The following is a 27,879-nucleotide window of genomic DNA, read 5'->3' on the forward strand; positions in this document are numbered from 1 at the left end:
ACCTTCAAGGAGTGAGAAAGGAAAGCTAGAAATAGTATGGATACACTTGATTTCCTTTTTGGAGTTGTAGCTCTTCTTCCGGCTTCATCCTGGGTGTGGTTAACCGTAGAAAGGGAGATCTGGTATGTGATAAAGGTAGCCAGGACTGTCTGTATTAATGAATAACGTAAGTGATAAAGATCTTGAAACATTCAAGTAGTTTCTTGGTCTGATAAATATATCTATATCCATATATACACACATGCATATGCACAGGTATGTATGTATACAAATTCATACATACCAACAAAACGTGATAGCTTCAGGGTTTCCTTTTTACCTTGTAACGCTGGAGGAACTTCAGTAAACTGAGGACTCAGTGTTCAGAGGAGATTACCTAGTTGAAGAGGTCTGAGCTAAATGATAGGTAGTGAAGGAAATGGACCAAAGTATTCTTTAATTATAAGTTCTTTTTCTTCTTGGTCCAACAGATTGACTTACGTGCTACACTGGGTCTGTCCTGTGTCTGTGTTTTAATTTCATGACTAGACACTAAATTTGTTGAGGGCAGGGATGATCATTCCTTATATTTCATTTGTGTTAACCCTGCTATGGATGACAGGGCTCTGTATACTGCAGACACCCAGTGAATTATATAGCTGGCAAATTATTACTTATTTCTGTTATTGCAACAAGGTCTCATAAAATAAACATGAGAAATTCGTTTGAAGTCCGGAACTTTCTAGGTCAATCTCGAAAAAGGAAGTTCATGATTGCCGTAGTAATATTTGTAGGCATATTAAATGTAAGTGGGCCGGCCTGTTGGAAATTGGCTGAGTAATCCCAGTTCAGAATAAGTATGTTGGCCTCCAACCACCATGGTGTGACCTGGGATGCTTATTAAAAAATAAAATTTCTCAGTCCCCCTCAGATCTTAAACAGAGTATCCGGAGGTTGTAGCTATAGGCACCCATACTTTAACAAGCACCCAAGATGATCTGGATGCATGGTAAAGTTAACAATGACTCTAGCCTGTAGGGTGACAAGTAATTCTATGGGAAGATGGGAAATAGTAAGTGAAATGAAATGTCCATTGCTAGCAGGAAGAGGAAGTTAGTCCTCCATTATGCATCAGGGAGCTTGGAAGAATTTTGGTGCTTTTTACTTCTTCTGGTGATATATTCTTGCAGTTTGTCATGGCTCATTTACAATTATGGTCTGTCCCTTTTGCAGTCTTGAGGCAGTTCACCAGAATTCTATTTTTAACAGCAATTTCTTGAATCTCTTGGGAACGGTCTTTGTAGGACTGGCTCATGAGCTACGATCATGGCCAGTAAAATGTCAAAATGCCGCGGTGACCCTTATCAGCTGTCGGCTCTTTTGAGATTACACCACGGTGGGAAGGAAAGACATAAAGTGAACCCCCCTCCTCCCCATTCTTTTGGTATTTCATAAGCGAGAGGGAGCTGGGGTCTTAACCCAGTGAGAGGCGAGGTGAAAGGAACAAGGGCATTGGCTCAGGCTTGGAGGAGCAGGATGCCTTTAATGAAAGAATAGGATCTCCCTCAGAAGAAAGAGAGGCTAGGTCCAAAGATGAGTATCTGTAAAGGGCAGCTGGAAGATGACCCGAGGGGATCTTTCATCCTGGGGCTGAGTCCTAGGAAGCCAGCACAGGTGCGGGCGATGGGCGCGCCCCAGACCTCGCTGAAATCGGATAGGCTCCAGGCCCTTCCGAAAACACACTTGATAACGCTGCCAGCCGGCCCGCCCTCCCGGCGACTCGGAAGCCAGAGCGAGAGGCTGCGGCGAGCCAGCGAGGAGCCGTTAGTCGACTCGGCTCGCCCGCAGCGCCCTCCCTCGCCTCGGGAAGCCCTCTCGGCCCCGCCTCCTCGGCTGACGTCCGGGGCGAGCGGAGGCGGGCGCGTGGGTGGGCCGAGACGTCGGCCGCCCGCGATTCGGCCGGCTCAGCCACACCACCGCGCGCCCCCGCTCCGCCCGCCCCTCCGGGCGCGTCTTTTCCGGGCTCGCGCCGCGCCGCGCCTCGTCCCGCCTCCGCCGGCCGTCCGGGTGCGCGCGGGCCGCTGCGGCTTTTTCTCCGGCCTCCGTGGCGCGCCCCTCCTCGCCCCAGCGCTAGCGGCCACGCGGTTTTTCCGCGGGCTTCCCGGGTGCCAGGCGCTGGCCGGCTGCGAAGACGCCGTGTGGACCGCGTCTCCGGTAAGTATAGCCCCGGCTGCTGACCCTTGTCGCGGTAGGGGCCCCAGCTCCGGCGGCGCCGCCGTCCCGCACCTGAGCCCCGCGGAGGTGGAGGGGACGTCCCAGTTCCCGGAATGGGCTCTCTTTCTTTGGGAGCCCGGCCGATCTACCCGCCCGCCTCCCTCCCGGTGCTGGGAAGATTCCCGGGGGTCTCTGTGTCTTCTCCTCCGAAGTCCAGGGTCCTCGAGAGCCCTGCCTTCTTCTCTTCCTACCACCCACCGTCCTCCATCCCCCGAGGGCCAGAAGCATCTTCCCGACCGGGCTTACTGTGCGTTGCCTTTACCCTTTCCGAAGGAGCACATCAAGTGCTTGCCAGACCTCCAGACGACCTTAGGGCGCCCCTAGACCTCAACTCCATCTTGTCCCTTCGGGGTCGCTCTGTCTCCGAGTGCTCTGTGGTCCCTCTGGCCCTAGCAGCATCCGCCCTTCGGATTTGAGGGATGCCCTGCCTTCCCAGCTCTTCCTGGCTTCCGTATCTTTAGGTGCGTTAGAAAACGGCTGAATTCTAGCAGAAGCGTGCTCTTTACCCCCCCCCCCACCCCCCGTTCTGTCTACATCCCTGTCCTCATGAATGCCTTATATTTAGCATCAGCTTCATTCACTTCCTCTTCCTCTCATTTGAGGACCCTACAGAAAGAATTGCGGCTGATGTCTATAGCACATAGAAAAATCGAGGAGAATATGATTCATTGCCTAACCCCCATCAAGGGGTTACATATTTTAAAAAGGACGTCATATTTTCTCCGCACTCCAGCATCTCCTCCTTGAAAGGCATTTCCCCACCCTCTTGAAATTAATTTTGCTATAGTCTCTCACCTTAAAAAAAAAAAAATCAGCCATGGCTCCAAGAAACGACGGTGAGTTGCTGAATAAGTAAGTAGGCTGCTTTACTGGTTAAGTCCTTAATCAATGCCTCAGTTTCTACATCTGCAAAAATGAGGATGTTGAACTAGAGCACAAATAAGGTTCCTCTAGTGTTTTGATTCTAGGACCTCTAAATTCATGCTTAGTTACATGTTGCTGCGTAACAGAGATTTAACCTAATTAAAGTCCCATTTCCTGGTAGTTGCTCGTCACTTTAGTTTTTCTTTTTTTAAAAAAAATTTTTTTGCAACGTTTATTTATTTTTGGGTCAGAGAGAGACAGAGCATGAACGGGGGAGGGGCAGAGAGAGAGGGAGACACAGGATCGGAAACAGGCTCCAGGCTCCGAGCCATCAGCCCAGAGCCCGACGCGGGGCTCGAACTCCCGGACCGCGAGATCGTGACCTGGCTGAAGTCGGACGCTTAACCGACTGTGCCACCTAGGCGCCCCTAGTTTTTCTTTTATTCTGCCTCTAATACTTTTAACTGTTCTTGATACCTAAGGCAGCATGCAATGGAAGATTCAATTACAGGACTGTCAATGAGGATATCAGTCAAGCTTTTTATAGCATAAGGCCTCTTGAATTATAAAATAGCTCTCTTTTTCGATTGAAGCTACTAACGTGTGAGACATGTAAGACTCCTGTTGGAGTTAACACCCTCTCCACCCTTTCTTTGGGTGGAGGATGAAACATCACACCGTTAGTATACTTGCACCATAGAATAAAGTACCATATTGTTCTGATACTAGAAGGAATTTGACACTTAAACATCCATGGGAAGGTGCACTGCAACAATTAAAAGCTTTTCCCCTAAAAACCCTATTAAAAAATTAATGATTCAGATTAACATTTTTGTTTGTGTTTTGGGTAGGTGTGGGATGGGTGGAGATAAGAGAGTCTTGCCCAATTCAATTTAAGAGGAGAAATGAATTGGGACTCTGGAGAGGCTCTGAATCCAGCCCTAGCCAATTGTATAACCTTGAACAAGTCACCTAACCTGTCTTGGTTTTTGCATCCGTAAAAGCCTCTTGATGGTTGGCAGAGTGAGCCATAAGTCTCCCAATTTGAATTCTTTGTTCCTATACTGATAGATATATGATTATATGATGTAAGCAGCACTAACATTGTGGCCTAAGTCCTTAGTTATAACAGTTGTTGAGAATGTTTTTCTCAAACATCTGTATATGCTTGCTCCAATTTATGTGTGCATAATTCATAACCTATCTTATCAAATGAGTATATGTGGAAGTCTATAAATTGGGAGGCATTTTACAAAAGTTGGGTGTTGTTAACTTCTGCTTGCAAGTGAAACATGTGCATAGAACACTTTTTAAAAAACATTCATGTCTTTTAGAAATTTGAAAGTGAATATATACATACTGCCTTGTAACTGTATTTGACTAGGAACTTTAAAGAATATGCTGGCATCTCATTCATTCATTTATCACTCATTGAACTTATCTCATTCCTTCAGCTGTCCCTGGTTTTGGTGCCAGGCCACCAGGATATGATGGTTAAGAAAACCCTCTTCGTGAGTTTATAGTCTGGGGTGGTTGTGGTGGGGCTGTGAAGAGATAGATGTATATACAGTTTATATTTATTAACAACAAGAACATTCAAATCAGGGACATAAACAAAATCCTGGGGGAACTTAAACCCCCATAGTGGAGGAGGAGATGATTGTATTGTAGATTCTCTTCTTGGTGTTCCTTCCCCACCCCCCTTCCTTGACTTTCAATTCCTGAGATGTTAGCAAAAATAAAAGCTTTATTTTTCCGCTCCTATCACTGGCTGGCTTTATATATTCTTTTTCTTTGTCTTTTAACTGGTCATTTTGAGGTAGCTGTAGATTCCCATGCAGTTGTAAGAAATAATACCCCTTTTCTAATTTTCCCCAGTGGTAACATCTGCAGGACTGTAGTATAATATCATGACAAAGAAACTGAAATAGATACAATTCTGGGTGCCTGGGTGGCTCAGTCAGTTAAGCGTCCGACTTCGGCTCAGGTCATGGTCTCACCGTTGGTAGGTTCAAGCCCCGCGTCAGGCTCTCTGCTAATAGCTCAGAGCCTGGAGCCCACTTTGGATTCTGTGTCTTCCTCTCTCTCTGTCCCTCCCCTGCTCACTCTCTCTCAAAATAAATAAACATTAAAAAATTACAAAAAAAAAATAGATACAATTCATCCACCTGAATCAAAGATCACTGGTTTTACATGCAGTCATTTGGGTGTGTGTATTTAGTTTTGTGCAGTGTTATCGCATGGGTAAATTCATGTAACCACCTCCACAGTAAAGATACAGAACAGTTCCATCACCACAAGGATGCCTGGTGTTGCCCTTTTATAGCCACAGCAGTCCACCTCCCTCGCTGGCCCCAAGCAGCCACAAATCTGTTTTCCATGCCTATAATTTTGTCATTTCAAGAATGGTATATAAATGGAATCAGACAGTATGTAACTTTCTGAGATGGGCTTTTTTTCCACTCAGAGTAATTCCCTGGAGATTCACGTAGGGACTCTAGTATCCAGTTCCTTTTCATTGCTGAGTCCTATTCCATGGTGTAGATGTGCCCCAGTTTCACCATTCACCAGTTGAAGGACATCTGGTTGGTTCATGGTTTTTTATTTTTATTTTTTCCTTTTTAACCTATCATAAATAAAGCTTCTGTGAACAATTGTGTCCTGCTTTTTGAGTGAACATAAGTTTTCATTTCTTTGGGATACATGCCCAAGAGTGCAGTTGCTGGTTGTAAGGTCGTTGCATGTTTCATTTTATTTATTTGTTTATTTTTATTTATATTTAGAGAGAGAGAGAGAGAGAGAGAGAGCACGCACAAGCATGAGCAGGAGAGGAGGAGAGGGAGAGAGAATCCCAAGCAGGCTCCATGCCAAGCACAGAACCTGACACAGGGTTCGATCCCACTACCATGAGATCATGAGTTGAGCCAATCAAGAGTTGGACACTTAACCAACTGAGTCACCCGGGCACCTGTATGTTTCATTTAAAAAATTTTTTTTAACGTTTATTTATTTTTTTGGGACAGAGAGAGACAGAGCATGAACGGGGGAGGGGCAGAGAAAGAGGGAGACACAGAATCAGAAACAGGCTCCAGGCTCTGAGCCATCAGCCCAGAGCCCGACGCGGGGCTCGAACTCCCGGACCGCGAGATCGTGACGGGAGTCTGGCTGAAGTCGGACGCTTAACCGACTGCGCCACCCAGGCGCCCCGTATGTTTCATTTTAAAAGCAACTACCAAATTGTTTTCCAGAGTGGCACTTTACATTACCACCAGCAACGTATGAATGAATGCTTTTCATCCTTGCCAGCTGCTGTGGTTACTAGTTTATATTTTAGCCATTGTGATTGCTGTCTAGTGATATCTTGTCATAGTTTTAATTTGCATTTCCCAAATAGCTAATGACGTTGGACATCTTTTCATGTGCTGAGTTGCCATCTCTGTATCCTCTTTGGTGAAATGTATGCTCACATATTTTGTCCATTTTCTAGTTGGATTTATTATTTATTTATTTTTTTGTTTTGTTTTTGGTTTTACTGTTGAGTTCTGAAAGTTCTTTATATATTCTAAATACTAGTCCTTTGTTAGGTACGTGGCTTGCAAATATGTTCTCTCAGTCTATATAGCTTGTCTTTCATCTGCTTCACAGGGAGTTTCAAAGAACAAAAGCCTTTCATTTTGATGAGGTCCAGTTTATCAATTTTTCCTTTTGTGGATGGTGCCTTGGGTGTCCAGGGGTCTGGTGTGCCTTTGTCCCTTAATTTTATTCCTTGCTGGTCTGCATAACACTCAGTATTTCTGTAAGCAGTGTAAACAGTTTTCCTTTTCAGCAATCCTGGAGCTCAAATGCATTCTGTGAATAAGTTGCCTTGATGGCTTCGAGTGTGAATACATTCTCACACATGCTCTTGCCATATTAAAATGGCTGCCATCTTTTGTGCCTTGAAAATATAATTTCTGCCTCAACCAGGCTGTGAAGTGTTAAAATTAATCTTTTAAAATTAAAGAGATGCAGATGTGCCAAGGCGATTTTTGGTTTCACTTTCTAAATTAAAACTGGGTAAAAGAGTATGTATGGTTTTTAAATCAAGGTTTCTGTTAAGTGATCCAAAGAACAAATTTGGGCTCTCATTTAAACATACTTTAAAAGTTCACTTCTATGTTCTCAGTAGTGAGGTCACAAATCATGACCATATACTTAAGAGGCTTTTTATACTCACTGTTGATTCTCAGAATAATGAATACCAGACTTTTGAATGTGTATGTCTAGACTGTTGCTTTCCTTGTATAGTAGCCACTTAGTGTTCATTTTGTTTAAAAATTTTTTTTAACGTTTTATTTTATTTTTTGAGACAGAGACAGAGCATGAACAGGGGAGGGGCAGAGAGAGAGGGAGACACAGAATCCGAAACGGGCTCCAGGCTCCGAGCTATCAGCCCAGAGCCCGACGCGGGGCTCGAACTCACGGACCACGAGATCGTGACCTGAGCCGAAGTCGGACACTTAACCGACTGAGCCACCCAGGCTCCCCGCGTTTTGTTTAAAAATAAGCATTAGCTTTAAGGTGACTTACAATTTGATACTTTGAAAAATGGATGTGCTCAAATTATGAGAAGAAGTTACAGGAAAAGGCTAGTGATTAATTTTGAGAGTATTTATTTCTGTAAGGTGGTACTGAAATTATTACTTGTCTCTTCAGTGTCACCATATTTGCTCAGAAGAGTAGATAGCTAGGGTAGTGGATTCCTACTTGATAAAGGTCAATCATTGGTATAAGGCAAAGGCTGGCAAAACAGTGCTGGTGTCCAAATCCTACCCTATTTTTATAAATGAACTTCTGTTGGAACACATTCACATCCACTCATTTATGTATTGTCTGGCTGCATTCAAAATGCAACATCAGAGTCAAAACAGAGAATGTATGGCTCTGAAAGCCTATTTACTCTCTGGTCTTTTCCAGAAAAAGTTTGCCCAGAGATAAAACAGCCTTCTAAATTATCCCATCTCTGAGTTATAAAGGAAATTTAACAAACTTCACCTTGTCTTTTAGTACTTTTTAGTTACACTTCTATGGGAAATTGTGGTTCAGAAGAGTGTATTCATTTTCTTTCCTATGTCTACAAGGCTTTTGGGTCCAGGAGCAGCATTAAGGAACGGACAGAGGGTTGGGAAAGTTGATTTTGTTGTTCTTGTTAAGTGGGCTATTTCGTTGTGATGTAAATTTTCAGGTAGGGCAACCCGTGAGATTCAGAGAGATGTCCATCCCTTTTGTGATGTCCTTTGGCGATCCTAACTGTAAGCCAGAGTGGTAATGACAGAGCCTGGTACAGCAGTGCTGTTGCTCTGGCTCCTAAACCTTTAAATACATAGGAGTTTGATCTTATCAAGCTCAACTTAGACTGTTGGTTTACTGTTTTGTTTGCATAGCTTTCTTTTGTCCGTTAGAAATTGACACTTTAGTTTTGTTTTTTTTAAACACCCTGTGGGTGATGTTGAAAATGGAAATTGAGTTAGGACAGTTGGCCGTATATTTGGAAAGAAATGGATCCCTACCTCACATCATATACAGAAAGAAATTAAGGGTGTAGTTTAAAATTTTAACTGTATATTTAATGCTTTTCTGGAAAGCATAAGACAACTGTAACAAAGTTAAAATGTAAGAGACAGACTAGGGGAAAATACCATTTACATATGCGATAGAAACTTTAATTGACTTCTTAACTGACCTACCACATTACATGATGCTCTTCATTTCCTTTGTAAAATACACTGCACTGAACACTTGGGATTTAGTAGGTTGGTCTCTAGTGTGCCAGTATGCTTGAGGACCTACCATTAGAACAAATGCTATTGATACTTAACCTGTGAAAATTCACAGATGAAATGATATGATGTCTGGGGGGATGGGGTGGAAGTATGGAGTGCATCCAGTGGTAAAGGAAAGAAAAGTCAGCACCTGTGGATAATTGTTGAAGTTGGGTGATAGTTACATTCAAGTCATTATAACAAAACAAATCCAGTGTTTTGGAGACTTGATGAAAGCAAGTTACTACCATTCAGTTAAGTGTGGGTAAGATTAGATAAAAGATGTATATAAAAAAATTATAAAATCTAAGTGTTTCTTCTCTCATTGTGCTTTGTAAGTGTCTTTTAAATTCTTTGAAGTTCTACATTTTCTAAGAATTCAGTTTAAAAATGTTTACAATCAGTGGGCCTGGAGTTAAAGAAAAAAAACCTCTTGGCCTCTTGGCCTCCTGGCCCTGTGTCAAAAGTTTGATGAGTTGGGGGCTCCTGGATGGCTCAGTTGGTTGAGCGTCTGACTGCGGCTCAGGTCATGATTTCACAGCTCGTGAGTTTGAGCCCCGCATCGGGCTCTGTGCTGACAGCTCAGAGCCTAGAGCCTGCTTCAGATTTTGTGTCTCCCTCTCACTCTGCCGTCCCCAGCTTGTGCTCTCTCTCTCAAAATATAAATAAACATAGAAAAATTTTTTTTAAAAAGTTTGATGGGTGTACATTTACTACTAATGAAGATGAAATGTTTGTCATGTGCATATTTTTATGATTGTTTATTTTAATTGACACTTTTGATTAATCAACTGTTTCGATTAACTATTTAACTAAATAACATTAGATTAAAAGGATTCTGCTATATACTCTGTTTTCTTCTCTTCAGATCACATAAATCTTTCACCTATTATGAAAAAGACTTTTACAATGTAATATCCATTATATATAAAAAGCTCCTACAAGTCAATAAGAAAAAGGCACACATTAGAGAAAGTAGCAGAGGGTTATGAATTGGCATTTCTGAGAAAAAGAAATAAAAATGATGAATAAGAAAAAGGATGCTCAAATTCCCTCTAGTAATTAAGGAAATGAAAACCACTTTTCACCAAATACATTGGCAAAACTAAATATAATATCCACTTTTAGCAAAGACATGGGCACTGTCATACACTGTTACTTAGAGTACAAATTGTATGGCTTCTTGATAAAAAAATACCCAAATCCTCTCATTTTAAAATGTACATATATTTTTTAAAAAATGTACGGTATAGGGGCGCCTGGGTGGCGCAGTCGGTTAAGCGTCCGACTTCAGCCAGGTCACGATCTCGCGGTCCGTGAGTTCGCGCCCCGCATCAGGCTCTGGGCTGATGGCTCGGAGCCTGGAGCCTGTTTCCGATTCTGTGTCTCCCTCTCTCTCTGCCCCTCCCCCGTTCATGCTCTGTCTCTCTCTGTCCCAAAAATAAATAAATGTTGAAAAAAAAATTAAAAAAAAAATGTACGGTATATTTTGATGCAGCAATACTGTTAGGAAACTAGATATGTATAAGGTTTCACTGAAACTGGTCATAATAGTGAAAACTTAACAGCAACCTGAATATCCGTCAATAGAGGAATGATTTAAATAATGTGCTGTTCTATGGAATACCATAGGGTGTTTGAAGGAAAGAAACTCCTTCAAACCTATGTAAACTGACACAGGAGTTCCAAAGTACGTTGTTAAAGGAGGGAGGGGAAGGAGGGAGTCTGCACCCTTCATATACCGTGATTCCATTTTTCTAAAAGCAAACAGAACCTTCCTTATGTGTATGGATAATACAAAAAGGTCTGATTGATACATACCATGAGTAGTTACCTCTGGGGGAAAAGGCAGTGTTGCTAACGAAAGGCAGTATAAGGGATATGTTTATTTTTCACCCTGTACAATTCTCTAGTGAATTTCTAACTTTGTGATTACTATTTTGATAGTAATTATACAGATAATAGTATGGAACATTTACACACTGGAGGATACTTATGATCCCGTTATTATGCATTATACGATGACACTGTACTAGAAATGTAGTGCCCTGTGTTTAGTGAGCACAGAGGTTTTTTTTTGTTTTTGTTTTTGTTTTTTGTTTTTGTTTTTTTTTAGGGTAACTTCTTTCTTTGTTAAAGTACTATTTGTATTTTCTAACTTTCTGCACTGAACGTGTAAGTATAAAGAATAAAATCACTGTAATTCCATACCCAGAGAGAGATCTATTATCAACTTTTGGGTATATATGCTTGTGCACACAAAACTGTGTACACACATGTATGGGCACTTGCACACACACATGCACATGTGTATGGTCATGTGCAACCATGTCTTTATACAAGAATGGGTTCTTGCTGTATATACCAATCTGTAATTTGCTTTCTTCAACTTGGCATTATTCTGTGAGCATCTTTCATGATTGGTAGTTACGAATAAGTGAAAAAGACATTTTGTTGGGAAAAGAAAAACACTGCCATGTAAATAGTGTTCCAGTTAAAATAACTGGTTTCTAGGGCAAACTATAATCTTACCAAAAAAAAAAAAAAAATCCGTGGTCACCAAAAGTAAATAACCAAGGAATTTTAGAGCGCCTGGGTGGCTCAATCGGTGAAGCGTTCAACTTTGGCTTAGGTCATGATCTCATGGTTTGTGGGTTTGAGCCCCGCGTCAGGTTCTATGCTGGAAGCTCAGAGCCTGTAGCCTGCTTCAGATTCTGTGTCTCCCTCTCTCTGCCCCTCCCCCACTCACTCTCTGTCTCCCTCTCTCTTTCTCTCTCAAAAATAAATAAACATTAAAAAAATTAAAAACAAATAACCAAGGGGCACCTGGGTGGCTCAGTCAGTTAAGTGTCCAACTTCAGCTCAGGTCATGATCTCAGTTTTTGAGTTTGAGCCCTGCGTCAGGCTCTGTGCTGATAGCTCAGAATCTGGAGACTACTTTGGATTCTGTGTCTCCCTCTATGCCTCTCCCCTGGTCACACTCTGTCCCTCTCTCTTAAAAATAAACATTAAAAATTTTTTAAAAAAACAAATAACCAAGGAATTTTAAAATTCTCAATGTTGGGGCACCTGGGTGGCTCAATCAGTTAAGCGTCTAACTTTGGCTCAGGTCATGATCTCACAGTTCGTGGGTTTGAGCCCTGTGTCAGGCTCTGTGCTGACAGGTCAGAGCCTGGAGCCTGCATCGGATTCTGTGTCTCCCCCTCTCTATGCCCCTCCCCCACTTGCGCGCGCTCGCGCGCGCGCTCTCTCTCTCTCTCTTAAAAATAAACATTAAAAAAATTTAAAAAAAGCACAAATAACCAAGGAATTTTATTTTAATTTTTTTTTTAATTTTTTTTTCAACGTTTATTTATTTTTGGGACAGAGAGAGACAGAGCATGAACGGGGGAGGGGCAGAGAGAGGGAGACACAGAATCGGAAACAGGCTCCAGGCTCCGAGCCATCAGCCCAGAGCCCGACGCGGGGCTCGAACTCCCGGACCGCGAGATCGTGACCTGGCTGAAGTCGGACGCTAAACCGACTGCGCCACCCAGGCGCCCCTAACCAAGGAATTTTAAAACTCTCAATGTTGGGGCACCTGGGTGGCTCAATCAGTTAAGCGTCTAACTTTGGCTCAGGTCATGATCTCACTGTTCATGAGTTCGAGCCCTGCATCAGGCTATGTGCTGACAGCTTGGAGCCTGTAGCCTGCCTCGGATTCTGTGTCTCCCTCCCTCTGCCCCTCTCCCACTTACGCTCTGTCTTTCTCTCTCTCTCTCTCAAAAATAAATAAACATTAAAAAACACTTAAATTCTCGATGTTGAACCAGTTCAGTTCTGTTTTGAATTTAACCATGAACAGGTTCTTTAAATTGTAGTTACTAGTAATGATGTGTAAGTGTGTGATATATCAAAATGTCATTAGCAATCTGTCTTCGGTGGAGTTTGGTTTTAATAAGGATTTTAAAATTGAGCTTGAACAGTTGCTTTGACTCATAGAACACCCAGCTGCTCTAATTTTTGGCAAAGGTGTGGGCACACTTGTATTCTTTTACAACCTATAAAGGTGAAGAAAGCCTAGGTTATCTGTAGCAGCATGAATCTCTGTGGCATCTCAGTCTGTGGTATATAAAATTGAATATTATGAGAACCGTGTTGGAGGATCAAGTTTGATTTGGTCAAGTATGTCATGCATTCTCTCTCATGTCCTCCTGAAGCACTTATTAAGCACATCCAGGGGCGCCTGGGTGGCGCAGTCGGTTGAGCGTCCGACTTCAGCCAGGTCACGATCTCGTGGTCCGGGAGTTCGAGCCCCGCGTCGGGCTCTGGGCTGATGGCTCAGAGCCTGGAGCCTGTTTCCGATTCTGTGTCTCCCTCTCTCTCTCTGCCCCTCCCCTGTTCATGTTCTGTCTCTCTCTGTCCCAAAAATAAATAAAAAACGTTGAAAAAAAAATTAAGCACATCCATCGAAGGTTCCTTTATAACCTCTTCCGGGTTTGTGCTGTGGATTTAGAGGTGGAAATACCTTAGTTTACATTACACTGAATACTTTTTGATAACTTTAGCCATTTTTAATGAATGCAGTAGAGTACCAGAAGAAGAGTCTACTCCATAGACAATAGCATGAATGTCAAGACCAACAGCGTACCTGCTTGTGTTTTTGTTATGGCGATCGGAACAGCGTCACTGTTCTCGAAAGCTGCGCATCTTGGCTTTTTGGAAACTGATTTTGCATTACCAGGATTTTTTCTGTCATCGGGGTTGTCAGGGTAGCAGATTTTACACAAGAGTCAGGATAGACATTCTTTATTACTTGATTAACGAGAGGGGAGCTTGCAAGATTCGGCTATTACAGAGGGTGTTGGAAACATTACTGTTTTAGGTATTCTGTTTATTACCTTTAATATGTGGTTAACGTATTTTAATGCTATAAAAAAGTAATGACAGAGTTTTGAAGGACCACTCCCCTTGGGGTACCTGAGTGATGAGTCATAAAAGAAAATCTGGAGAAACGAGCAGAGCTCTTACTGTTGAGATGGTGATCATCACTATGCCCAGAATATGTTAGTTGTTTCTGCTTCTCAAATGAACTGAAAACTGCAAACTTCCCTCACACAGGAAACAGCAACTTGGTCAACGGGCTTAAAATTCAGTTGTGGCTTTGAACACAGAAGAGAAGACAGGACCCTCACCAATATCTCATGGGGTGATTCCAAGTAAAAGATTCTATGTTCCACATGACCACTGAAGATAACTAAGTTAAGAAGTAGCTTAAAAGAAGAGTTGAAAAATCACAACTGGACCAAGGGGTCAAACTGGGCAGAACTAGCTGAATGTGTTTCAGACAAGTAGAGCAGAAAAGAGAAAAGCAGACCAGGGAAATCAGTATTCTCATACCTGGAGCCACAGAAACCTTCAGCATTTGGTCAATTGCAGGGTTGGTCTAAGATATTTTAAAGTCTTTGGGAAAATATTTGGGATTCCCTTGGTGCCCAGGCAGTTCCTTACCAGGAGTCCATTAGAATTTCTGTGAAGCAAGTAGTTTTATGGAAATTAGAAAAGGTGCAGGGTTCAGGCTCACTGTTGGTGAATTATAGCAAGCCGCAGATGGGAAGCTATGTGGTGTTTATTTCCCCAAATAGAAGTGTAAGCATTGGCATATCCATTCAAATACAGTTACGTTACACATTTTTAAGAAAAATGATTGAACTCATAAGGATGTTGTACAGCTCTAAATTTTCCCCCAGAAATTTTTGTATTCCTAGAGTTTGTTTTTAGTGCCAAGTATAGAGCCCGGGATTTTTATGTGGAAGCAGATTTTTAATTTATATACGTATTTATATACGTATATAAATTAAATAATTTTAATATTCTCTTGACCACCAAGAGATTGTTGAGTATTAAAATGTTTGCAGGGCAGTAGCTTTCTTTAGGAAATATCCCCCAAATAATTTATTCTTTACAAGTGGTATCCCTTAAAGGAGTTTTATTTTTAAGTTTGTTTTGAGAGAGGGAGGGAGGGAGAGAGAGAGAGAGACACACACCCAAGACTAACAGCGTGGAGCCTGACAATGCGGGGCTCGAACTCCAGAATCGTGAGATCATGACTTGAGCTGAAATCAGGAGTCAGACACTTAACCAACTGAGCCACCCAGGCGCCTTCCTTTAAGGTAGTTTTAGAAGAGACAGCTGCAAAATGGAAATCTTCATGAAACCTCTGCCTCGTTTTTTTAATTTCTGTTTTGAAATAGAATTCCCCCACCTCACTTTCACAGCATTTCTTTGGGGACTGGGTGGGTAGAAGTGAATGAGGGATGATTCTTGACCCCAGGAATACAGATTTTTCAGTGGGCTGAAAATGACACAGCCCTGCTGGCTGTCTTGAATCCTAGCTCAGTGAGCTCACCCTAGAGACTGCCATAACCATAAGCATTGGGCTCACCCTGGAGACTGCCATAACCATGGCACCCTGGCCCTTGGAAAAAGACATACCAGTGCCCAGATAGTCACCCACTCCCTTTCTCATCTCTATGGTAGCCTGCATTTATGTCCTTGTTCTTTGGTTACATGAAATGTTTGTGTAGAGTGATTGGCCTATGCTTGAATGATAACATTTGGTGAAATGGGAGAGCTGTCCTAACACTAACACAACTTTCAGACAGCTGATCTTTTTCTCAACAAGCCCCTAACCCTGAAGATGGCAGTTTTTTAAACCTCTTAGGGTGAAAGTGCTTATGTACAATCTTGTTTCTAGTTGTCCTCAACTGGGGAAGATTGGCCATCTGCCTCCCCGCCTTTGAGTGAAGGGACCTGTCACTTAGGGCACCGCAGGCAGGAAAGAGGAGGTGGCTGCTATACTCGGACATTGCCAAAGGAGTGGGAGGAGGCAGTGAATATATGATCTATACCCAGAGTGTACCTTAAGGTTTGAAAACCAGGGATCTCAACTTCAGTTGGTGCTGCAAAGACATATTTTATTTTATTTTATTTTTTAAATTTTTTAAATGAACATTTATTGTTGGGAGACAGAGAGCGAGCAAGCAGGGGAGGGGCAGAGAGAGAGGGAGACATGCAATCCGAAGCAGGCTCCAGGCTCTGAGCTGTCAGCAGAGAGCCTGACCTGGGGCTGAAACCCATGAACTGTGAGGTCATGATCTGAGCCAAAGTCAGATGCTTAACCAACTGAGACACCCAGACGCCCCTAAAGACATATTTTAATATATATATTTTAACGTTTATTCATTTTTTGAGAGACAGAGAGTGTGAGCAGGGCAGGGGCAAAGAGAGGGGGAGACACAGAATCTGAAGCAGGCTCCAGGCTCTGAGCTGTCAGCACAGAGCTGGATGTGGGGCTTGAACCCACGAACCGTGAGATCATGACCTGAGCCGAAGTTGGATGCTTAACCGACTGAATCACCCAGGCGCTCCCTCTAAAGACATATTTTAAAAACAAGTTGTAGCCTATAGGGTTCTTTAAGCTAAGAGTATATTGAGAAGCCCTGCTGTGTTTATTTTGGTGATACCACAGTCTCCAGTGGAAATCTGCACAATTGAGACAAAAGTCTTGTCTTTTTTCAAAGGTGTGATTATTGTTTCATTGAGTAGGTAATCAAAGATGTATCCTTTATTTTGTTATTTTTAGAGTTGCACACAATATTGTGTTAGTTTCAGGTGTACAACATAGTGATTTGACATTTGTATACACTGCAAAATGATCACCACAATGTCTAGTTACCATCTGTCAGCCATACGCAAGCGATTCCTTTTGAAGCAGCTAATTTTGGCTGAAAGAACTGTTTCTCAACCTGGACTTGATTTCTACTTTTCTAATGTACCACTAAGGTAATTTTCTGTGTCCATTCTCCTCTAGATGTTACAACATTTTGTGATGAAATCATGAGAAAAAGTTTCTTCTGCTTTGGGGAGAGTGATTCAGACTTTGTTTAGGATGCAAAATCAGTTCTTAAGATTTGTTGCTGCCTCTGCTGCTGACCTCTCCCTCCTGTGTGAAAGAAAATCAGTGACATTTCAGAGTGGCATAGTTACATATTTGGGTTGCATAGAATTGTTCTGTGGAATGATGTTCTGAACTTTTAGAATTTGTGTTGACTTTGGTACTTGGCCAGGTCTGGGGCCACGTTCTGCTATTGCTAGACCTTAAAAAAATTTTTTTTTCCTGCTTTTACCGGCACTGCCCCATCGCTGTTGAAAGAGCAGGATGTTGCCTGGGCTTGGCACCAGGCACTGAACCTCATTGCCTTCCTCTTCTACTTACAGGCACGGCAACGCTGGAAACCCTAAGTTAGAGGTGTTGGAAGTGCTTGGATAATCCCTTTTCTTATTCTTTAAAAATTTGGCCTGTAAGCCACTGTCACATAAGTATCAGACCCGAAGATGTATAGTAACAGAGAGCTATTGCTTTCAGACCTTCCTCTGGGTTGACCTTGGTTTTGCTTTTGAGGAAGAGTAAGCAGCAGATTGGCCCATGTACATACAAAAGCAAACTGCCTTCTTATGGTTTACTGCTGCTCAGATTGGTTACAGATGCTTAAAGGAGGATTGAATTATAACCTAGTTTAAAGCTGATATATTTTAAACATCAAAACAAAACAAAACAAAAAAGCGGGGCACCTGGGTGACTCAGTCGGTTAAGCGTCCAACTTCGGCTCAGGTCATGATCTCGTGGTTTGTAAGCTCAAGCCCCGCATTGGACTCTGGGCTGACAGTTCACAGCCTGGTGCCTGCTTCAGATTCTGTCTCCCTCTCTCTCTGCCCCTCCCCCACTCAGGCTCGGTCTCTCTCTGTCTCTCTCTCTCAAAAATAAACATTAAAAAATGATATATTTTAGATTAAATGTTTCAGAAGTAATTGCAACAGGGTGTCTTATAGGCACATTACATTGCAGATGCAGCACAAGTTAAATGCTTCAGGGATAAATGGCAGTACCTGTTAGTAGGAAATATCAACGCTGTTAACCTTATAGCAAGTTTCTTAGCTGACCTTTATATGACACATAGTACCCCTCCTTAAGCAGTAGTGTTTCACGGAGATAGGAGAAAGACTCTGCTCTCCTTGGGAGTTTTTAGTGCCCTGCTGCTTCTCTTTAAATCTGTTTTATTTAATTTTTTAAAAAATGTTTATTTTTGAGAGACACAGAGAGACAGAGCACGAGTGGAGGAGGGGCAGAGAGCGAGGGAGACACAGAATCCCAAGCAGGCTCCAGGCTCTGAGCTGTTGCGGCACTGAGCCTGACGCGGGGCTCAAACTTACAAACTGTGAGATCATGACCTGAAGTCGGATGCTTTACCACCTGAGCCACCCAGGTGCCCCTTTAAATCTGTTTTTGAGATGCTTTTTGCAGATCTCATCCTGTGCATAATTTCCTTACTTTGAGGCGTTTTAAATTCTTAAGTAATGAAACCTCCCAAGTAATAAAACCTCTGTTAGATATGTTCCACACTGGAACTAGCCTATTCCAAATTTTATGTTTGCCAGAGTAGTGGTGTAGCCAAAAGGCAGTGTCATTTGTAAAAGCTGGCAAGTCGTCTGGAGGTGAAATCGATCTGGAGTTTCAGTTTCTGGTTTGTGTTTTCCAGCTCTGCATTTTCCTTGAGTGTTTTTCAGAACCTTGCTTTCATGTTTTGGCTTTGCAGACTTTTCCTTGCCCCAGTATTTGAAAGAAGTTTTTAAAAAGTACATTTTAGGCAAGCCAATGAATACCTAAGCAGTAATACATACATAACTGGACAGAGGGTAGCTATTATTATTAGCTTTTAAAAAAGTATGTAATTGTCTGGTTGGGCCATTATTATAGGGTCAAGGGTTGCCTCATAGGCGACCCTCCTTTCCGATTCTACCTATATGTCTGCTCTCAGTGTTAGTCTAATGTCCACTTACAATATTATCTATTGAATAGTGAGCTCCATGAGTATATGCTCACGGAATACTTTTTGAACAGATGTTTGAACAGATCTGTTTTTGAACAGATGAATATGCATGCACCTGTGACCACCCAGGTTTTAAGAAACTAGGTTTTGAAAAATATTACAGGGGCGCCTGGGTGGCTCAGTCGGTTAAGCGGTCGACTTGGGCTCAGGTCATGATCTCACGGTCTGTGAGTTTGAGCCCCGCGTCAGGCTCTGTGCTGACCGCTCAGAGCCTGGAGCCTGTTTCAGATTCTGTGTCTCCCTCTCTCTCTGACCCTCCCCCGTTCATGCTCTGTCTCTCTCTGTCTCAAAAATAAATAAATGTTAAAAAAAATTAAAAAAAATATTACAAAGGAAACTGGTTGTTACCGGCTATATGTATTTTTGATTACTTTACTCAAATAGAAATGTTATTATGGTGGTTAGTTTTCAGCAATGATGATTATAAAATCAAAGAAAAGAGAGACTGAACCATTTGTTTCCTGCATCAGTGAGTCTGTGCACAATAGGGTGACATCACTATCATATTCAGGAGAGGCCATGTGGTGTAATAATCTTCACACCTTTCTGTTGTCGTGCTAGAGGGCATAGGGACTTACTGTCAAAGAAGTTTTATTACAACATATTCTTGTTTATATGTCAGGATCTCTTAACCAAATGCATTTTTTCTTCTAGATTTTTCAAATGTGATGTTACTAGATGGCTTATTTTTAAAAAATAACAGTGCTTCATTTTGGAACAATTTTAGATTTACAGCAGATTTGTAAACATAGTTCACTGGTTCTGTATATCTTTACCTGGCTCCCCCTTAATGTTAACATTTAATGTAACATTGGTATAGTACTCATAACTAAACTATGCAATTTGTTTGGATTTCTCTAGTTTTTCTACCAGTCTTTTTTTTTTTTCTGTACCAGGATCTGAAATTGTTACACATGTTTATTGTAAAAAACCTGTTTAGATAAAAAGACAAAATATGGGTAATCCCCCTACAAGGAGACAACTACTGATATTTTTAATACACATCCTTCCATATTTTTTTCTATAGAGAATATATTCCCTATAGAACATTCCCCCCCTACAAAAAAAAAAAAACTATTCATATTTCCCTAAGAGACAAGTTACAAACTGTGTTGTAATTTGCTTTTTTACACTTAATATAGCATTTTTTGTGTTTACATTTTTCCTCATCTAATGCTTTTAACATAGTTTAATTTATTCCCTACCCTTAAGACATTTTGTTGTTTCCATTTCTGAGCTTAATTCTTCATGCCTTAAGGCCAAACTATGCATGTGTTCTTAATGCCCTGTCCATAAACCTGAGAAATAGGACACTAGTCTCAGTAACAATGGCTCATTAAGCGAGTGATTCTAAATATCTGTGTATTAGGTTGAATCATTTGAAACTGCTGTTTTTTTTAACGCAACAGGTTTTGACTATTGGCAGTTTTATATGGGTCAGCCTAATAGTTGGAAAAGCTTTCTAAAAAAAAAAAAAAGAAAGAAATGGGTGGGCAGGTGGCACCTGGGTGGCTCAGTTGGTTGAGCATCCGACTCTTGATTTCAGCTCAGGTCATGATCCCAGGCTCATGGGATTAAGCCCTGCATTGGGCTCTGTGCCGAGCATGAAGCCTGTTTAAGATTCTCTCCCCTCTGCCCCTCTCCCCTGCTCATGCATGCTGTTTCTCTCCAAAATAAAAAAAAAGAAAAGAAAAAGCTTTCTAGGTTATTCTGATCCCTTCCCGCTCTCCTCCTTCATTCTCATTCATCTGAGAATCCCTGTCCTCTAACTCTACTGAGTATGCCTGCATTTAGAATGGTGAGCAGACACATTTTGTCAGGCAAGAGTGTTCACACACTCCCCCTTCAAAATTGACTGCTGAACATTCAACCTAAGCTCTCTGCAAGATAGCCCGACAGCTTGGTCTTCTAATTGCAGATCTGTATTGGATGGCCAGGGACACAGGTGCCACCCAGTGGTGCCTTTTAGAGGAACAGCTCATGTTTCTCTACCACCCTCCAACGTATCAAATACTTTCATTCTTTCCCCTTTCTTTTATGCATTTCCATGTTCATGGTCTCCCCTTCCTTTTCTTCTCCCAACCTATGCCAATGGCACTTCTGGGTTTCATTATACTAGCTGGGTTTCATATACTAGCTATATAACTTTGCAGTGATAATCCCTATTTAAATAAAGGCTTTGGAACACTAGTCAAGAAGTAATAAATAAACACACCGAATAGACTATTATTTGGTCTGCTTATGAAGTCCTGATTCCTATCCAAAATGGGCATTAAGTGTGTATTCTGTCAGAATATGGCACTTCTTGTGTTTAATTTCAAGCTTCTCAGTTGTATGGGGGGAAGCGCTTTTATATAGGTCAGGTTTGAAGAGGCATACACATCTACCTAAGAGTGAAAGATTTAACTTGGAAGTTATTCTTTAGTTTCCCTTCTGTGTAGCAGGACTTGTTAATTCATCCCGTGTTCATCCAGAAACTATTTGGTAAGCATTTACAGTGTACCTGTACTGTGCTAGGTCCTGTGGATTATAGTGGGGATCAAGACAGGCATGACCTCTACCTTTAAGGAGCTTACAGCCCAGCAAGGGAACAGAAACTTGAACAAGTTTAAGTACTGTGCTGTATGGGTGCCCACAGAGCAAATAGCAGAGACACCTGACGTAACGTGGGGAGGTAAGGAAGGCTTTTTAAAAGTGCTATTTAAACTAAGACCTAAAGGAAGCCAGGAAAAGGGAGAAGAGAATGTCCTTGGCAGAAGGAAAAGCACGTGTTAGACTCCAAGGTGAGAGATTAAGCTTGGTTCTTTTGAAAAACTAAAGTTTATAATGGCCAGAGCTTGTGAGATCAGCTTAATTTGAGCCTCACACAAGTCCTCACAACAGGTAGTAATAGTACTTCCTCCATTTTAGAATTGTGGCAAATGGGGTAAAGAGGTTAAACAACTTGCCCCAGGTCACCCAGCGCTAAAAAGGGGCACAGCCAGGAGCTGGACCCAGGCCATCTGGCTCCAGCATTTTGGCTCCTAACTACCATGGTAGACTGCCTCTCAGCAGGGCATTGTGTTACATTGGAGCTTCATGGTCTATTTCTTTAGCCTTCAATGAAGCATAGGACCTTATCCTGTTAATCTGTGGTCTTTTTTTCAGATTGGCCAGGTGGAATACAATTTTTCTTACTAAGCTGAATATGAGGTTATACTAGGCACAGACTATTCCAAGAGCCAGAACTTATAAACATGTGAAAAATTCTTTAAGCTTACAGCATCTGGGTTAGCCCAGAAACTCTCCGGCTTGCTTTGGTCTTTTACCATTGATTGGGAACCAAGTACTTCATTTGATATGCAGCTCTAAGGTTGCTACGCTGTATTTTCCAGAGAATCATTGATGGGAAGTTATAATTACTTGGTTTTTTTTTTTTTTTTTTTTTGTAAAAAAGAATGAGTAATAAAATATGTATCCCTGCAAGGCTGGAATATTTGCTTGATTGCTACAGTTAATTTGGCAATATCCTTTCCTCTGACTTTTAAAGTTAGTTAAAGGGTAAACACAACTTTTTAAATAGGACTATAGTCTTTAAAAGTCATAAATTAAGAACCTATAAATGGAGAGATCTTATAGTGGTTGTGATTTATCCTTTTATGTACTTAAAATATAAGCATGTGTTTTGTAAGATGAGGAATTGAATACTTCGGTTTGAATTTATCAATTAAGGTTTAAAATTTTTTTTTAATGTTGTCTATTTTTGAGAGAGAGAGAGACTGAGCGGGGAAGGGGGCAGAGAGAGGGAGACACAGAATCTGAAGCAGGCTCCAGGCTCCGAGCTGTCAGCACAGAGCCCAACGTGGGGCTCGAACTCACGAACCATGAGATCATGACCTGACTCCAAGTTGGATGCTAAACCAACTGACTGAGCCACCTAGGCGCCCCTATCAATTAAGGTTTTAATCTAGATTTCAGAAGTTGGATTATAAATATTGCATTGTATGTAAACTGAGATTGTCATAATTTTACATTGTTGAAACACTGGGGATAAAGAATTGTGCATGTGTGTATGCATATGTATGCATAATGGCACAAAGCTGGTACTTTCATTTACCTGCCCTTTTGTATGTGACAGTGGATTTAATCAGGAGTCTGTATTTCTCTCCACTAGTGAAGGTTGGCTTTTGCAGATGTAGCATATATTCTTGCCTTGTTCTTTTGTGGGGCCAGAGTTAGAGTTATCACTAGAGTCACCACTAGGAATGTTTTTGCCAAAAAACGGGTGAGGATTCTGACAATAATTACACTGGGCCAACAGGTAAACCAGGGGACAGACTCTGGCAGACTGGCAAGTGCGACCACCATCATTTGAACCTGTTCACATAAGCATCAAATTTGTGGGCTTAGCTTCAGGAGCACTGGGTCAACCCAGTTGAGTTAACCAGCAGCCACAGATCGTTTTCCCTTGACTTTACAGTAAAAACATTAATTTTCAAGTAGATATATTATTATATGTTGCAGTGCAATCGTATGTGTATCAGCTGTACTCTTATGATAGTGTTTAGTATTGTGGACTCTGCTGCTAGGCCCTTTCGAGATTATTGCAGGACACACTCCTAGCCGTCTGGGCCTTACAGGAAGTGAGATTACTTAATGATACTTTACTGTTACCCGAAACATTTTGAAATGAAAACTGAGGGAAAGAGATGATTCAGCCTTTTCTGCCTGCTTCTTTTTGAAGTGAGTACACGTTTGTAATGTGATATCACAGTTGATTGGAATGTCTAAAGCAAGTCAGTCTTAGGTAAGATGATACACTCTGAAGTTCAGAGAAGTTGGTCCCAGAGTTGAGGCTGTAAACAACTGGATACTGATGGAGACTTCAGTTCTGAAGTGCCCTTGCTTCAAAATCCTTCTTAGCCCCTGAGTGGAAGGCAACGAGGTGATCCCCACTTGGTGCCTTTTGCTTGTGATACCTTTTCGGAGAGAAGGCCTTGATTTCCCCTAGAGGGCTGATGCTGGTCAGACAAAAACCCTTTTCCTTTATGAGAGCAGAAGAGTTGGCAAGTATGATGGGGTGTCTATTAAATCTTACGCAGATATCCTCTGGCATTTGAGTTCCTGCTTATTTTAATAGGATAAGCGAGTGGAACCCTGGGCTTTTGAGAAGTTACTTGTATTTCATTCTGTGTGGAACCCTTTAGGATTGTCTGCTTTTTTGATATCGTGCATTCACTTGCCAGTAGTCGTCAATGGTTGTTAGTCACATTTTGGCATAGGGGACCACGAGGACAGTTAGCTTTAGGGAACATTTAACATTGTAGTTATAGCAAGAAAAAAGGAACTTTATTCTGCTTTGTTGATTATGTTGCATGAGCAAAAGAAGTTTCTTTTATTTTGAGTCTAGGTAGTTTAGAAACAAGTGTCTAATCTTTCGGTAGCACAGTTGAAGTCAACTTTTGGATCCTTTTACAGTGTCACTTCCCCACTTGAGTAGCACCAAATGCCTTAGGGGCCCTATTCATTGTCACTTCCCAACACACACAAACACAGATGCACACTAGAATTAATTGAAAGACTAGTGCTCTATTCTCTCCTTATTTATTAAATGATGACACTAATATGTTCACTGCAGAAGTTTTAGAAAGGGTAGGAAAAATATAAGGATAAAACTAAAAATCACTGATAATTCTACAACCTCGGGGGGGGGGTGGGGTTAACATTTCAGCTTGTACTCTGCATACCGTTTGAAGAGGTTGATATTGTTCAAGTTTCCTCTTAAGCCAATGAAACTGTATATATCTTGAATATATCCTTAAATACGCTTTGGCAGTGCTGCATTTGATGAGTGTGTGGTATTTAATTATATTGATGCATCGTTATTTTACCAATATCCATCCATTTGGGCATTTGCAATTAGTTCTTTGTTTTTCAGTTCTTTTTATAACAGTGATGAGTGTTGTCTACGTTTTTGTGTGTGTGCACCTCTGATTAATTCCTTAGGATATTCCTAGAAGTAGAAAGTGAAATAACTAGGTTGGGAGTATGATGTAAGAGGCATATTTCCAAATTGCTTTCTGTAAAGCTTGTACCAATTTATGCTTGTGTCAACAGTATATAAAGTGCCTTTTTGTATATATTTGGCAGCACTGAGTACTTTCTTTATTCTTAATTGGCACTCCTTCTGATGGAACTTCCACACATTGCTGTTCTAGTAAATAAAAATTATTCCTGGTGAAATGAAAGTGGGTATATAATATCAACAGTTAGTAGTGCAAGGAGTTGGTGGCCCTGGATACTTTGAGAACCATCAAAACAGACTGTATTTTAGCTCCAAGAGTCTGTGTTTCTGAAAATATATATTTTTTTCCTTCCTCAAGTAGTTTATCAATCTCAACTTTAGAGGAAAGTGCTAGGTTTTTTCCTCCTAAAATTATTGCTCCATGAGTGCTTATCGTTTATGACTTACCCTTTGTGTGCATACTGTTTATTAAGACTCATGCTTTTGTTGTCTTTAAAAACAAATGTAACTTCTGGAAAAAATTACATGAAGTTTTGGAAAGTTTGAATTGTTATACTGGAGTACTTTCTGGTGAGAATCACTTAGAGTAACAAGCGCTGCATTCAAGTATTGTTCAGGTCTCTAGTATTTTTTTTTTATAAAAATTTTTTAAGTTTATTTATTTTGAGAGAGAGAGCAGGGGAGGGGCAGAGAGAGACGGGGAGAGAGAGAGAATCCCAAGCAGGCTCCACAGAGCCCGATGGGGGGCCTGCACCCACGAACTGTGAGATCATAACCCGAGCTGAGATCAAGAGTCAGACTCTTAACCGACTGCGCCACCCAGGCGCCCCTGGGTCTTTAGTATTTTAATGAAAGCCTTATAAATCCAGAACCATCTGTGTATCAAAACATTTCTTAAATAAACTTGGAAGGAAGGGATTTGGTATGTTCAATTTTTGATATGATGCAATCTATTTGGCCAAAATGTTTAAAAAATCAGTGTTATAACATTGTTGGTCCCAAGTCAAGAATTACCAGTGCGACAGCAATTTTCATGTGTTAAAACATTTTTTCCCCTATTGGTGTTTCATAATAGCGAAGCTATATGTTTAGGCAGACCTTACAAGGATTTTTTGGTGTTTGTTACTTAAAGAAATTCTTATTTAAATGCAATTGAGTATTGAGAACTTTTAAGTAAGATGTGTTTTTCCCTCTTGATGCTGTTGTTAATTTAATCCTAGGTAGCAGAAAGGATTGGAACTTTTTTGTTCTCTAATATTCTTTTTTTAAAGTTTATTTATTTATTTTTGTAATCTCTACACCCAATGTGGGGCTTGAACTCATGATCCTGAGATCGTTACATGCCTTTCTGATTGAGCCAGGCGCCCCTGTGTTCTAATATTCTCACATTCATCTTAAGAGTAAAGAATAATCAATACTGATGAGAAAGAAATTCTTAATTCTCCTGCATAGGGAAGCACATAAGATGCTTTCCTAATGTTCTAGAAAGTAGACTTTATTTTAGCTCCTATGGTCATTTGGAGAAGAGAGAGAAGAGAATTTTTTTAATGTACATATTTTTAATGTTTATTTGTTTTTTGTTTTTGTTTTTGTTTTCGATAGCGTAAGCAGGGGAGGGACAGAGAAAGAGAGGAAGACGGGATATGAAGCAGGCTCTGCACTGACAGCAGCGATCCCGACATGGGGCTCAAACCCACAGACCTCAAGATCATGACCTGAGCCAAAGTCGCATGCTTAGCTGACTGAGCCACCCAGGTGCCCCGAGAAGAGAATCATTTTAGAGACTAGTTCACTACTCTCATTTTAATGCCTATTTTGGCTCTGAAAAATCTGTAACTTTATAAGTAAGGAGTGGAATTTATATACATCTAGTTTATTTTTCTGTTCCAGATGAAGTCTAGTACCTATATTGTAGTTCAGGTACTTGTTATTTTTATACACACACACACACACACACACACACACAGAGTTTACATAGATGTGTGTGTGTGCATGCGCATGTGTATAAAGTTTATCATACTAATGGTAAGACAAAATGTATGTGTGTGTGTAAAGATACTAATTATACGGGGAGAATTTGTATACCAAAATGGGTGGTAACATAATTCTAGAGTTGGAGTATTTCTCTTGGCATTGAAACTAGACTCTGTCTTTGAGCTTGGGTAAAGGCAATGGGTGTAGCATAAATAAGCATTGCTTCAAAACTGAGAAAGTACAACAAAGAAACTACCCCAGAATACTGCAGATTTAACTATGTGAAGAAGTATCCATTGTTGTCATGGATATACGGGTGATATGTTCTTCCCGGTACTGACAAGAATAATTTTTGAGTTAGGAGTAGAACAAAGGACTTTCTGTTTGGCTAAAAGTGATTATAATCATTCTAAAATGTAATGGTAGTTTTTTGTTACCAAATATCTGCCAAAGATGAAAATGTAAACAGAAATTCTAGCTTAAGTATAGTATAGAAATGTCAAACCACTATGTTGCACACCTGAAACCAATAGAACATTTTGTCAACCATACTTCATTAATGAAAAAAATAGTTACAAATAAAGTGAAGGCTGATATGAATTGTGAAGGGAAAAAAATAATGACTTAAACCAGCTATATTCTCTGACAAGTGTTAGATTATTTATTTTGTCCATTCCAACAAGTATTTGATGCTATTTTCAAGCCAAGGTGGGATACAGAGGTAGTAAGACGCAGGCCTTGCCCTGAATGAGCTTACTGTTTAGATAAGTGATTAAGGCAAATTCATAAATAATACAAGGTAATGTAATAGAAGTTTCAAGCTGTTGGGGCGCCTGGGTGGCTCAGTAGGTTAAGCGTCTGGCTTCAGCTCAGGGCATGATCTCACGGTTCATGGGTTCGAGCCCCGCGTCGGGCTCTGTGCTGACAGCTCAGAGCCTGGAGCCTGCTGCGGATTCTGTGTCTCCCTCTCTCTCTCTGCCTCCTCTGTTCGAGCTCTGTCTCTGTCCCTCTTTCTCTCTCTCAAAAATAAATAAACATTTTTTAAAAATGTTAG

General features: G+C 41.1%; 1 protein-coding gene across 1 annotated transcript; it reads left to right on the forward strand.

Moving 5' to 3' along the window:
- The first annotated feature begins 1,572 nt into the window (after positions 1–1,572).
- LOC121025733 (WW domain-binding protein 11-like) lies at positions 1,573–22,027 on the forward strand. Its single transcript, XM_040468430.1, has 4 exons — positions 1,573–2,193; positions 14,790–14,792; positions 16,506–16,517; positions 21,995–22,027. The coding sequence occupies exons 1-4, from the start codon at positions 1,573–1,575 to the stop codon at positions 22,025–22,027; spliced, it is 669 nt and encodes a 222-aa protein (XP_040324364.1).
- The last annotated feature ends 5,852 nt before the right edge of the window (positions 22,028–27,879 follow it).

The sequence above is a fragment of the Herpailurus yagouaroundi genome, unplaced genomic scaffold, assembly GCF_014898765.1.
Source record: "Herpailurus yagouaroundi ecotype Mexico unplaced genomic scaffold, PumYag 67700, whole genome shotgun sequence".
NCBI classification, from domain to species: Eukaryota; Metazoa; Chordata; class Mammalia; order Carnivora; family Felidae; genus Herpailurus; species Herpailurus yagouaroundi.

What these genes read in the sequence shown, in the direction of transcription:
- LOC121025733 (XM_040468430.1), top strand. Translation starts at nt 1,573, where the DNA reads ATGAGTATCTGTAAAGGGCAGCTGGAAGATGACCCGAGGGGATCTTTC.